Consider the following 14,834-nt stretch of genomic DNA (forward strand, 5'->3'; position numbering starts at 1 on the left):
AAATAAAAAATATTGAATTTTAATAAAATAATATATTAACGAATTTTACCCAATTTAATTGGAATAATACTTCACTTGTGGTTCACTCGACTATATTTTTCTAATTTCTTTTTCATAATACTCGAATTACGAATCATTCCTGATATAGAATAATACTCTGTTACATTGTTTGTCAATTTGCCTATGAAAACCAACCAAAAACTATTACAAACTCGTACGATTCAATCAAATAATATTTTGCACCACAGATCATCTATCGCATCATCACAGAGAATAAGATGGTGATGTATAATTAAATATATTAACTTTTAAGGAAAATAATAATAACTATTAATTCGATCTCTTTACAAAATTAATTTATGACAAAATTATTGTATTTAAGACATGGGATGGGATTGCTTTTGGCACAACCTCACCTCACCCCACAAAATAACAAAATTAAATAAATAAAACAAAACTAAACATAACTTCAAACAAACAGACCACAGTATCATCTGATTTTCTTTGAGTTAAATACAATTTATCCCCTTATGTTAATTAAAACGTGTAAAAAGATTTCTATAAAAAAATAAAGTGCAATTTACCCTCTTCCGAAGGGAGGTAAATAACACTTTATCTTTTTAAAGGGTTTTTTTTTGCAGTTTATTATTAATATAGGGAGTAAATTGTATTTTTAACACAATTTTCTTCGGACAAAACAACAATTAATAAATGTATCTGATCCGACTTGAATTCAGCGATTCCGAGACACGATCTCGTCACAGATAGCTAACTCCTCCAAGATCAGATTTTGGGTTCCCTAAGAATAAGACAAGAACTGTGAGCTCGTCGGGCACGTCCCCGACAATGATCCTCCTTCGCCCAAGTTAGGTTGATCGAGAGAAAAGTGTGCGATCTCAAAGTTCGATCTCAATAAATGCAAAACAATTACCTTTAATGACGGCGTTTTGGGTCTATATATAGGGCTCAGCAGGGTAGCGCTGACCAGCCACGTGGTCTCATCCTACTGGCCTACGTCCATGATCAGATGGCTATAATTGTTCGGGTCTTCGAGGGCAGACGGATCCGGGTCGGGTCCTTGTGATCCAACTGATGGAAGAGGCGCGGATCCTTGCTTAAATGACTACAATGCCCTTAATGAAGGACATTTTTGGCATTTTCCTTGTATCTTCTCTTAATCACACATCAATATCCAAACAATAAGTACAAAAATTTGATAAATGCACAAACAATTCGAATCACGACGCACCTTTTAAACGTGTCCGATAACTACATAGTGTTGTTCTTGTCCGATTCATGTGGAGACAACAAGATTTTTAAACATATGTAAAGACAAGAAGATTTTAACCATTGTGGTCGGAAGAGGGCATATGAACCACTCTTTTCTTCTGTGGCAGTGCTCGTCTTCCAAATTTATTGAAATAGCCTAATTTTACACTAATAAGTGTGGTATATTTTATATATATGCACAATTTTTAAGAATAAATTAAAACAAAATATTTAAATATAAATTATATTATTTGTTTTTGTAGTTCAAAAAAGTATCTAAAAATATATATTAAGATAATAAATAAATTAAATATTTTGATTTTTTTAAAGAATACTAAAAAAATAGATGAAAGAAATTAAATAACCACAAAGATAGTTATGAAAAATCATAATAAATGGAGAAATTTTAAGATACTAATGAATAATTAATTAATTTAAAATTTTAAAAATAAATGACATACTAAAATTAAGTGACACACTGAAAAGGTACTCTCAGTTAATATATAGTATAGATTCTATTAAAACTATAAGATAGCTAATGAAAATGTATATATTTATAACTATAAATATATGTATTATGAATTTATATAAAAATTATATAAAAACCTTTCAAAATAAACTCTATATATAAATCCACCAAAGAATTTATTTATAAAGTACCACTCCAAAATTTTTTTTCGAAACCCCAACTGTTAAAATTTAATAAATAATATTAAGGTTTAACCTTCTTAAGTTATCTTAGATTTTTTTTATTATATTTCCAAAATAGATAAGTTTCAAAAAATTTAGTCATAACTTATGATTTTTTGGTAATTCTGAAAATGTATAAAAAAAAAAGAGAGACTATTTATTTTAAATTAAGCAATATGTTATATTATGTTTACAAAATTCAAAATTTTCATTATTCACACATAAGATAATTAAATTGTATTTCAATATATCAAAAATATAAAAAGTTCTTTTTCCACCTAAAAAGATGAGTTATTTGATAATTTTTACAAACTTAAGGAATTATAAAAAAAAAAAAAAAAAACAAACTTAAATTTGAGACAAAAAAATTCGGCCATATTTTACTATGGATAAATTTGAGACAAAAACAAAAATTTAGAAACGCTAAAATCAATAAATATTGTAAGTAATTAAAGTGATTTCTAAATACTAACTTAAGGGACTAATTATATTATTTATCCTATTATTTAATTTTAAAATGGTCTTTAACTGCTATTTCAATTGTATTCTTTTTATTTAATTTTGTTTTACATCTCATTATATTTTTTACTTATAAACAACCACCCCGGTATGTAAAGAATATTATATTCACGTAAAGTCATATATTCGAATATATTTTATAAAATAAACTATAAATTTGCAATAAAACACTGATATTCGTGGAGCTAAAAGTGAATATCTCGTAACTAATAGAACTAAAAGTAAAAAAAAATTTTAAATTATTGAAAAATATTATATATATATATATATATTATAACACCATTTTATCACTGTATATATACACCACCATTCCCCCTCCCATAATCATTCTCTCAATATCCATAATTGTATGGTTCCCACTTCCCACAAAAGCACAATCATTCCCATCTTTCTTCCTCATTCTCTGCTAACTTATCGTTTTCAACAGGATTTTGATATTACACCACCCAATAACCATTTTACAGCTTGAAAAACCTCCGCAATTAACCAAGAATTAGCCATGGCGACGACAGTAGCGGAACCCACATGGGGTGAATTGCTGGGCAGCAAGAACTGGGAAGGCCTGCTTGACCCGTTAGACCTCAGTCTCCGCCGCCTCATCCTCCGCTGCGGCGACTTCTGTCAGGCCACCTATGACGCCTTCAACAACGACGAGAACTCCAAGTACGCAGGCAGCAGCCGCTACGGCAAGAAGTCCTTCTTCAGCAAAGTTATGCTCGAGTCGGCGTCCGATTACCAGGTCCAATGCTTCCTCTATGCCACCGCCAAAGTCGGCATCATCGAAGCCATCTTCTTGCACTCGCGGTCGCGCGAGGCCTGGGACAGGGAATCCAATTGGATTGGCTACATTTCTACCACCACCGACGAAGTCAGCCGGGCCCTGGGCCGCCGTGAAATCTACGTCGCGTGGCGTGGGACGACGAGGGACTACGAGTGGATCGACGTGTTCGGTGCCAAGCCTGATTCTGCTAAAGAGCTGCTGCAGCCCGGCGGCGAGGACGACGACGAAGACGAGGAGAAAGTGCCCAAAGTTATGGATGGTTGGCTCAAACTCTACGTTTCCTCCGATCCCAATTCTCCTTTTACCAAATTTAGCGCGAGAAATCAGCTCCAGAAGAAGATTAAAGAACTGCTAAAACTGTACGAAAACGAAAGCCTGAGCATTACCCTGACGGGGCACAGTCTTGGCGGCTGTCTGGCAACATTATCAGCATTCGATCTCGTCGAAAACGGGGTCAATAATATCCCAGTTTCGGCTATCGTCTTCGGCAGCCCACAGGTGGGAGACAAAGTTTTCAACGAGAGAATGCGTCAGTATCCGAACCTTAAAGTTCTGCACGTGAGGAACAGAATCGATCTGATTCCACTCTACCCCAGCGAATTCTTGGGGTACAAAAACACTGGGATTCAGCTGGAGATTGATAACAGGAAATCCCCAAGTCTGAAAGACTCCAAGAATCCAAGCGACTGGCATAATCTGCAGGCGATGCTGCACGTCGTTGCCGGCTGGAACGGGCCTCACGAGGAGTTTGAGTTGAAGGTGAAAAGGAGCCTGGCCCTGGTGAACAAGTCCAGTTCAATTCTGAAAGATGAGTATCTGATTCCAGGTTCGTGGTGGGTTGAGAAGAACAAAGGGTTGGTGCGTGATGAGAACGGTGAGTGGACCTGGCCGGCGCCTGATGAGGATCAGCCTGTGCCTGAATTCTGAATTGTAGATGACGTTGTTGTGGTTAACTGCTCAGGCTTGTAAAATGGGCGTATAATATTTTATCCAAACTCATATCTAATAAATATCTGTCTGTACTTGTAATTTAGGGATAATTATATTTTCTTTCTTGAGGTTTGGCTTGAAATCATATGAAAACGTCATGTCGTTTGAAAAATTATATTTAGTACTATTAAAATTTATTTTTGAGTAATAAATAAGTCTCCCCACAAGTCAAAATATACTGAACTTGTTGATATTAACAAAAAAATTGAATGAAAATCAATATTTACCTTGAATTGATTTGTTAATAACGTTGAAGATATACGTCCTCATATGCATTAACATGTGGATATGTATAAGAGTAATTTAGTCATGAAAATATTTATTTGTAATAAATCAGAAATAAGTCAATTGGGGGTAAATATGAATTTTATCTGATTTTTTTGTTAATATCATCAAATTTGACGAATTTTGACTAACGAAACTTATTTGTTATACAAAAGGAGACCGCAGTTCTAGATACAATTTTACAAACCACAGAGTATCTACGTATATTACACCAAACCTCATGAAAAGGGAGTGTAATTATCTCTAGAATTGTAAGGTGTAAAAATAAGTTTTTATATAGAACCCTAACTCAATTATTACAAGAATAATAGGTTACGAAAATTCTTAAAGAATACGAGCCAATATTCAGTAAAATATAAACAAATTTTAAACAATATAAGAATAGTATTCTTGTAATAATTGTTAAACAATATAAAAATAACACAAGTCGGATACCTCAAAATTCTCTCAGGATCCAAACGATATCCAAAAGACAGTTCAATGCATTTGGATTGATTGATTGATTGGGACTTTAAGAAAGGATTTAGAAAAATAATTTCAGATGATCAAAAGAACTTAAAATCCATCAATACTCAACAAAACGTAGTTTAAAATTGGAATTGAAAGATTTGAAATCTTTTAAATTTAAAATTACCCCTACAAATTCAATATATTTGTTATAAAGCATTCGAAATCTATAATTTCAAAATTTTTTCAATCCAAATAATTTAGTATGTTTTGATAATTTTTTTATAAATAAATATTTAAAATAATGCATATGTTACAATTTCAGTCCATCACAACAAAAAGCATTTATATTCACTATATATTAGAATTATTAATCCATATCTCATATTTTAATTTTAGATGATATCAAAATACGGTACTTTAGTTTATATTATCTAAAAATAAGCTCAATCAACAATGGAGTATATTTTGGTATTTTTTTTTATAAATAAATATTTAATATAATGCATACGAATTTTATCGTTATAATTTCAATATCCACTAAAATAAAACTTGTGTTTAAAATTCACAATAAATTAGAATTATTAGTTATATATATTTTAGTTTTAGATGATTTTAAAATATGGTATTTTGGTTTGTATATTTAAAAAAACAAGTTTAATTGATAATTTAGTACGTTTTGATATTTTATTTTGTAAATAAATATTTGATATAATATATATAAAATTTACTATTATATCTAATATATATCCACTACACAAAAATACATTTATTATTAGTTATTTTAATCCTATATTTATTAAATAAATAAATCAATCAAATAATTCATTAAAAATAAGAACTAGAAATAAGAAAGAAAAGCTAAAAAGGTAGTAAATATGTAACGTGAGAAATTGAGAATTGCCTATTCACTATTGAGAAGTGAGAACTCTTTTTCTATCTCTGACTCTTTTCTGTGGCGCGAAGAAAAAATTGGAGGACTCCATCGGCACACCTTCGCTCGACTCCACCATTAACAGGCGATTTTGGTTTTTGGTAAATTTTTTGCACTGTAGAAGAAATTTTCTGACCAAGTTTTGTTTTCAGAGTGTTTGATGAAATGTCTGATTGAGGAGAGTATTCCTCTGATTATAGAAACCAATGGATCCTTCTGGGCAAGCGAGCCGAGCTCGGCCGAAAATCTGAGCTCCAGCTCGAGCTCCCTTATTCGAACAGCTCGAGCTCGGCGACCTCCAAAAATAGGCTCGAGCTAGCAAGCTGGAGCTCGCGAACTAGTGGAAGCCGTCCTATAGCCTTCCAAATTCCCTTATTCGCACGCCCCCACCCCCATCCTCACTCCGGCTCCGTTGAACCAAAGCCCATATATACATACACCTCTCTGTCTATACAATGCCGATCGGTCTTTCTTCAATCCCTCAACGGCCCGCTTTGATTTTTTTTATCGGTAAGACCCTCTCTGCTGCTTCAGAAAGCATACCAATAAACTATTGTTTTTCTTTGTGTTTGTGTTTGTCTGGAGTGTGTGATTCTGTGGTACTGTAGTTTGAATTGTCTGGGATAGTTTCTTTTTGCTTCTGGTTTGGATTTTTTCCGCTATTGTTTGTCAATACGTGTCTTTTTTGTGTACTGTTAATTTCAATTTTTATCAAATTGAGTTAATCTAAGGACCCCGGTTCTCCCTTTTTAACCACATTCCTTTTATCGAAGTCACACCGGAATGGTTTATACTCATATTTTGTCTGTTTTTCTTCTTTTTGGGTTTTTTCGAATTAGCAGTTTTCATGGGGCTGCATGATTATGTGTGGAATTTTATTCTTTTTTGGTATATTCTTTCTGCAATTTAACCGTGAGTCGTGTTTTATCATTTTCAACTGTTTAATAGGTCTTGCCTGTGATAGAGAAGAATTATGTAAAGTGCCAGTGTTGATACACTGATGATCAGTTTTTGTTCAACTGTGATTGTTGATTATTGCACCAGGTTTGAAGCAATTAAGCCAAAGGGCCTTCAAGAAATAGAGGACCCTTGATTGAATTCCGAATCCTAGCATTTTAGATTAATAGTTTCTTAGAGTTTATTGGTTGAGTTATCCATACCATGGCAGCTGTGCAGAAGCTTTACAACACGTGTAAAGCATCGCTTACGCCTAATGGACCCATTTCGGAAGAAGGTCTAGAAAAAGTTCGCAATCTTTTAGGTAAGAAAGGCAAAATGTTTCTTGTCCTTCTCTTTTTCTGCAGTTTTAATTATGTCTATTCTTGAAATTTATAACGAGACAAGATCTTATTTGTTTATTTGGTGATCATGTGTAGAATCTTAACAACTTGGTTTCTGTTGATAAAGTGGATATAAGTTCCTTCCTAAATAATACTTTTAAAGAGCTATGTGTTCGAATGTGAGCAATATGGTATGTTATCATTTACTGGATGAACACTTTTAAGAAACTACATGGGTAATATAAACATTTATCTCCTTTGTTTCGGATTGCTGGTTTTAGTATATGTTTAGTGAATGTAATCTATTAATTTTGGCAACGACAAATAATATTTGCCTTAAGTCATAAAGCAGCTGGTTGATTCCATGGCAACCTCATAGATCATCGTCCTTCATTCATATTTCGTAGGAAATTTTAAAGATGCCAAATTATGCATTATTAATTAGTCATTTTAAGATTGGCCCTTTATCTCTTTGTTTTACCCATATTCCCTAGCATTACTGTGTGCTCGTCGTGTAATGATATATCTACTCACCTGTTACTTTATTTTAGACAAACTATGATGATATTATGGAGGTAGAATCTAATATATGGTCTTGCCACATTGAAGATAAAACTTAAAACATGAACGAAAAATACCAAGGCATAAAAAACTAGCTAAAGCATACAATCTTATTGGATTGGGGATGACGCTTCGAGTATATACGGCTTGAGATTACTATTCGTGCCTGAATTTCAGCTTATGTTGGAGAGAATTTTCGTAAAGGCTACTCATGCTCAAGTCTTTCATGTTCAGCTTACTGCAAGGATTTCTAAGATTTCCAAATGTGAAACTATGAATATTAGAAGTTATTCGCTATTAAAAAGCAAGTGATGCGATAGGGAGTACCTGGCTAGAGAAAAATCAAGCACTTAAGAAACATATAACTTAAAATATGAGTCTTATATTAACAAAGTTATTTGGTTGGAGAATAGGTGACCCTGATATATTATGTTCATGGGTGATGCCTGATTTAATATCATAGCCCGCTTTCACATTCTATTAGTGTTTTACTCGATCATAGGTATGCTGCAGTTTGGTGTTTTTATGTATTTCTGGAAACATGGTCACAGTTGGGCTTCAATATCTTGTCATTTCTAATTGGCCGCTAGGTTTTATTGGAGCTTATATTTTGCTGATATCAGCCAGATTTAAAGGCTGAAACTTGGATTTCCAATCTGCTTGTTCCAGAAGTGCCATCCATCATCTTGTACATGCTGTAGGAGCTTGTCCTTCTCTTTAAACTGTTTTCCATCCTATTTCCATCTTATACATGTAGAATGTAATAGATGGACGTGACACATTGAAGGTAAAACATGAATGGGAAACAACAAGGCCATAAGTTAGGTAATGATCCAATCCAATGTTAATGAATTGGTGATGACTTCTTGAGTATATACTACTTTTTTGGATTAATACTTGTGCCTCAATGTCAGCTTGTGTTGGCTCAAATGTCCGTAAAGCTACTAATGCATTTTGGTTCAGCTTAGAGCAAGAGGATGTCTAAGATTTGAAATGTGAAGCACTAAATTGTAGAACTTATTGACTATCATAAAGCAAGATATGCAATTGCCAATACATGGTTACCAAAAAATCAACCACTTAAGAAACCTATATAATTTTGAATATGAACCTTATGTTAATAAAGTTGTTGTAGACAATAAGGAAGTTACTCATGTACATTAATGTTCATTAATGATGCATGATTTTTATAATGTTCAATTTCTCGCTTCTATGTTCAGACCCACTTCTCCTCTCTGATCTCCTCAAAGCATGCGTTGAACACCGGTCCCCCTCATTGGCCCAACAGCTCCATTCCATCATCATTACAAGGGATTGGTTAAAATTGAAGTTTGTATCCAACCACCTGGTTAACACTTATGCTAAATTGGGCCATGTGGAGGCCGCTCTGAAGGTGTTCGATAAAATGCCAGAAAGAAATGTCATGTCCTATAACATCTTAATTGGAGGATACATACAGAATGGCGAATTGGGTGCTGCAATCGAGGTTTTTAAGGAAATGGGTCGGAGGAATTCAGCCACATGGAATGCGGTCATCATGGGACTGATCAAGTCTGAATTTAATGAGGAGGCATTGAGATTGTTCACTAAAATGCATGTGAATGGGTTTTTACCTGATGCGTACACACTGGGGAGTGTGTTGAGAGGATGTGCAGGATTGAGGGATTTGATTAAGGGAAAACAGGTTCATGGTTATGCCATAAGATCAGGTTTGGAGATGGATTTGGTTGTTGGCAGTTCCATGGCACATATGTATATGAGGTGTGGTATTTTGCGCGAGGGTCAGAGAGTGATTCAGTCTATGCCAGTTCATAATGTTGTTGCTTGTAACACACTTATTGCTGGGCTAGTGCAGAACGGGTGCGCCATGGGTGCGTTGGATCAGTACTACATAATGAAAATTGCTGGTTTCCAGCCTGATAAAATCACTTTTGTAAGCGTTATCAGTTCGTGTTCTGAGCTATCAACTCTTGGGCAAGGCCAGCAGATTCATGCTGAGGTGATAAAAGCTGGGGCAATGTCAGTTGCTGCAGTTATTAGTTCACTAATTAGTATGTATTCACGATGTGGCTGCTTAGATGATGCTGTGAGAGTCTTTGGGGAGAGAGGAAGAGCTGAGGATGATCTTGTTTTATGGAGTTCTATGATTGCCGCGTATGGTTTTCATGGAAAAGGAGAGGAAGCAATTGAGTTATTTAACAGGATGAAGTGTGACGGACTAGAAGCCAATGAAGTCACTTTCTTAAGCTTACTCTACTCTTGCAGCCACTGTGGATTGAAAGATAAGGGGCTTGAATTTTTTGATATGATGGTAAAAAAGTATGGCTTTGAACCTCATGTCAAACACTGTACCTGCGTGGTTGATCTCCTTGGAAGAGCAGGCTGTCTGCACGAAGCAGAAGCCTTTATCAGATCCATGCCTGTCGAGCCCGATGCCATTACATGGAAAACTTTGCTATCGGCTTGTAAAATTCATAAAAATGCAGACATGGCTAAAAGAATAGTTGAGGAGATTTTAAAAATCGATCCTCAGGATTCGGCTTCTTATGTGCTCCTCTCAAATACCCAAGCCTGTGCTGAAAGATGGCAGGACGTTTCAGATGTTAGAAGAAAAATGAGGGAGAGGATGGTCAAGAAAGAACCCGGGATAAGCTGGTTTGAATTAAAAAATCAAGTTTACCATTTCGTAATGGGTGATAAATCTCATCCAAATTCGGAAGACATTGACTCATACTTGCAAGAGCTGATGGCTGAACTGAAGTCACTTGGATATGCACCTGATATAGGTGCCGTTCTGCATGATATGGATGTAGAGGAAAAGGAATACAACTTGGTACACCACAGTGAAAAATTGGCTGTTGCCTTTGCTCTGATGAACACACCAGATGGTGTTCCAATTAGGATAATGAAGAATTTGCGTGTCTGTGACGATTGTCATGTTGCTATGAAGTATATATCTGTGGTTAAAAATCGAGAAATCATCGTACGAGATTCTAGTAGGTTTCATCATTTCAAAAATGGATATTGTTCTTGTGGGGATTATTGGTGAGGTCATTAACTACTGGAGTTACTCAAGCAGTTGCCTCTAGTACTTGCCGTGTGTCCTGATTAAATCCTCTGTTCCTTCTCTTGTAACATTACGCTATAGCTAAATTCTATCACACATGGTAAGTTACACAATTTTTTTATGTTACAGCATGGTTCCAAACATTACTGACGATTTTATCATGTGATTTTTTATGTTAATTCTAGTGAAAGCTCCAAAAATTAATATTCATGGAAATTGTTTGCTTCATTTACTGTCTTTACCTTTGCCCACAGATTGCGTGAATTGAACTGGTAAGCAATGCAGATTGATCACATGGTATTTATCTGAAAGAGACGCAGAGCTCATGGCAAGGGTAGGACATACGCATGTAAAAGTTTGAAGATTAATTCTCAAGGTTAGTTATGCGTGGACCCCTTTGAAATAGCATAAAATACTTTATTTTCTCGACACTTTGAAAATTAATCTACACCTCTGAACGTGCTTAGTTTGGAAATCCAAATAGAAGTAGTAAAATTCTTATTTTTATCCTAGATATAAAAATATGAAGATACTTATATGTTTGTATTTTATGTTTTGAGATAATATTTGGAAATTTTGATCAGGAAAATCTCTATATTTAATATGGATAGAAGAAATGTATATATTGTAGGCTTTATTTCTTTCATTAGGTTCATGATTATCAAGTGTACACACAATTTGTATGTTCTTGTTAGTATATGTTGAACAGATCATGATGTAATTTCTGTATGTAACGATAGGGGGTATAAAGCTAATAGGGGTGTCTTTTTAAGGTTTTTATTATTCTTAGAGGATGTCTATAGCATTCTTACTAAGGGTGTGTTGTGATGTTTAGGAATTGTGATAAGATGAACATGTAATGTTTACAATTTTGATAAGGCGTACTTGTAAGAAAACAATATATATCCTGAATATAACGGGGAAGTGGGTCTTGGAAAATAGTATTCTGTGTTTTATCTCAGAGTAGTACATGAAATAGCTGATCTTTTGGTAAATGAAACAGTGTGATCTTCATGAGGAGCCGAATCTAACTTGTTGCCGAGAGAGCTCCAAGGATGTATTGGAGGATAATCTTTAGACGAGTAGACTAAAAATACCAAATTTTGGATTTCTTTTGATAGGAAAATATGTGGATTTTAGACTTTATTTTCATGTCTTATGTGAGGTGGTAAGATTTCAGGTCTCCTCCATCATGTCCACATAAACTGCAACCCATATTTGACCTCCTAAGCATGATCATCCATTTATACATCAAACAAAAAGATTGCTCCTTCACTTGAATTCTGTGTTCCGCTCTTATGTTGTTCATCTGTAGAAGAAATAAGACGTTCTATATCACATGTATCATTACAACAAGATTAAACCTTAATATATAGTATCCTTTATATCTTGAGCCTCAGATGTCCGCATGTGCACAGATACATCACAGCCGTAATTAAGTTTCTTTGACAAACTTCCTCCCAAGTATTTATTACTTGCCTCTTTAGCCCACTGGATAAAACTGGTGTTCATAGACTAATTGATGCTTGCCTCTATTGCTTGCAGGAGCTGAAGCCGTACCCTTCCCTCAGGGGTGGAGGTTGGGAATGCTGTTTATGAATAAGAAAGTAGTAGATCTCTACAGCTAGCGGATTGGGTCGGGTCCAAATGAGTCGAGTTCAAAATGGGTTGCGTCTGGTTAGTATAAATTATTTTATTAATTTGAATTTAAAGATTTCAAAATTTTCCACAAGTTGAAAGAAAAAAAGACAATGTTTTAAAATTATTGAAAAAGATAATTACTACTTGTGATGTAATACGACTAAATTTGTATCACATCATTTCTGTCTAATGATCATATACATAAAATTTCATTTGTTAAATCATAAAGTAATAAAATCTACTAAATATCTAACAAAATGCTACATTTTTTAAAATAATTCATAACATTTTCAATCCTTATTTTAAAGGAGCACCTAGTCGTACAACCAAATCTCTATATTTGTTGAGAAACAATTTTCTTCATCATCATCAACCAAATTCTCTATGTTGTGTGTGTACGTGGAGAAGAAGGTTGTATGTGATAAAGAGATGTGAGATGGTGTGTAAATGAGAAAAGAGTTTGTGAGCGTGTTTGTGTGTGTGAGAGAGAGAGAGAAAGAGGGATGTGTGTAAGATAGAGATGTGAGAGTGTGTTATGCGTGTTCAATAATTGGGTTAATTGAATCAAACCAAAAGTTTATTTGATTTGAAATTTTGGTACGCCATTTTGCGTACCGAATACCGAATCGAATGTTTGGTTTGGGTTTGGTTCGGTAATAATTGAATTTATTTTGGTTCGGTTTGATTTTTTATTGAACTAACCAAAAATTAGAAAAAAATGTAATTTTAATTTATTTATTAATAATTAAATATGTATTAACTATAAAATTATTATTTTTTATTATAAATACATATATTAAGATAATTTAATATGTATATATTATTTTTTATTATATTTATATTTATTCATAATATTATATATTTACGAATACATATGTATTTTAAAATTCGATATTCAGTTCCGTTCAATTAATCGGTATAAAAAAACGAACTGAATAACTAATTTTTTTTAAAAAGAAAATAATTGAAAACCAAACTGAATTTTGGATTGGGCCGATTCCCGGTGAGTTTTGTTTCTCTGATTAAAGATTTGGTAATATGATAACTAGCAGTAAAGCAGAAAATGATGGTGTTGCCTGCTCTAAATATGTAATTGTTGTAATTCTTCATACCAACAATGATTTAGTTAGTGAGTTGAGAAGGTTAAAATGTCCATATTCAACCTTCACATACTGTTGGATTTGTGCCTGGAACACCCAAATTCCAATAATTTTACTACTACAAACCTATTCCTAAATTTTCATATTTGAAGAAATAGTACAGATAATGTCAAAGTTTGTTTGAAGATAACATCACCTTTTTAGTGTCAAATTTAAAATTCAATCAGTTTGACTATCCTTTCAGTGAAATAATGAAAGAATCTAATGCTTTCCTTGTAAAAGGACCTAAATAAAATAATATGATAATTAACTCAAAGAACCAATCTAATAAAGTTAGTCAAAAATTCAAGAAAAAAGCTTGACTTTTTAATATAGAGTATTTTCAACTTGAAAATAATAGTTGCAAGACAGACTTAATTTAAGATAATTTATTTTCTAAAGGAAAATATCATTGGTAATTAAAAAAAAAATATCGTTTGAAATAAGAAACAGGAAAAATCGCACTTTTGATCCAATAGATAGGCTCGTTTTTACTTTTAGGTCCCCACTTTACGGGGCCGACACTTTTAGTCCTAAAATCTTAAAATTTTAACACTATTGGTCTTGCACTGTAAAATGTGAACAGTAAAGGCATGTGTTGAGTCACGTGGCGTTAGTTAATGGTTGCTGACTTGACTAATAAATGCTAAAATTTTATTTTATCTCCTTATATTTTTTAGGAAAAGCTTAAAATCCTTGTGTTTTAAGGAAAATCCTTTTTGGACTAATTTAACTAAAATATATATATATATATTTTAATCTTATAAAAATTACCATCCTTTTATTTTGAGGTTGTTATTTTGTGTGTGTGTATGTTGGGGTGGGGGGTGTTGATATTTTTCTCCCTCCTAAAAAATTAAATAATTTAGTTCTTAGATATATTACTTAAAATTAAAATACCATAAAAGTATATTAAATTTTTATTTTTTTATAATTTAAATTAAAAAATTAAATTAACATCATAGATACTAAAGTTTATATTTCAAAATTAAATATCTATATAAATGTAAGTATTAATTAGTTATAAAAATGATAGATTTTATTCTATTTACTTTTTGGCTCGATATAATTTTTCATGATTCTGAAATATTTTTTATTTACATACAAAATTACAACAAATAATCGAATGAGGCTGAAAAAAAAAAAAACAACAAAGAATGTGGTGTTCAAGAAAATTTTTGTCAGATACAATCTTCTACCACTCATAACTTAAGGTATTGTTCAATAATTT

General features: G+C 33.1%; 2 protein-coding genes across 4 annotated transcripts; both read left to right on the forward strand.

The window, feature by feature from the left end:
• Nucleotides 2,783-4,288, forward strand: LOC105165623 (phospholipase A1-IIdelta). Its single transcript, XM_011084693.2, has one exon. The coding sequence runs from the start codon at nucleotides 2,978-2,980 to the stop codon at nucleotides 4,184-4,186; it is 1,209 nt and encodes a 402-aa protein (XP_011082995.1). The 5' UTR covers nucleotides 2,783-2,977; the 3' UTR covers nucleotides 4,187-4,288.
• Nucleotides 5,903-13,039, forward strand: LOC105165624 (pentatricopeptide repeat-containing protein At2g41080). 3 transcript variants are annotated; one of them, XM_020694285.1, is made up of 6 exons: nucleotides 5,903-6,016; nucleotides 6,116-6,425; nucleotides 7,084-7,176; nucleotides 8,977-10,923; nucleotides 11,078-11,199; nucleotides 12,369-13,039. In XM_020694285.1, exons 2-4 carry the CDS (start codon nucleotides 6,371-6,373, stop codon nucleotides 10,803-10,805), a joined length of 1,977 nt encoding a protein of 658 aa, XP_020549944.1. In that variant the 5' UTR covers nucleotides 5,903-6,016; nucleotides 6,116-6,370; the 3' UTR covers nucleotides 10,806-10,923; nucleotides 11,078-11,199; nucleotides 12,369-13,039. The 3 variants fall into 3 exon arrangements, with proteins under 3 accessions (XP_020549944.1, XP_020549943.1, XP_011082996.1); XM_020694284.1 differs by having other exon boundaries at nucleotides 5,909-6,425; XM_011084694.2 differs by having other exon boundaries at nucleotides 5,909-6,425; nucleotides 6,960-7,176; nucleotides 12,369-13,038.

This window comes from Sesamum indicum, linkage group LG6 (genome assembly GCF_000512975.1).
Source record: "Sesamum indicum cultivar Zhongzhi No. 13 linkage group LG6, S_indicum_v1.0, whole genome shotgun sequence".
Taxonomy (NCBI): Eukaryota; Viridiplantae; Streptophyta; class Magnoliopsida; order Lamiales; family Pedaliaceae; genus Sesamum; species Sesamum indicum.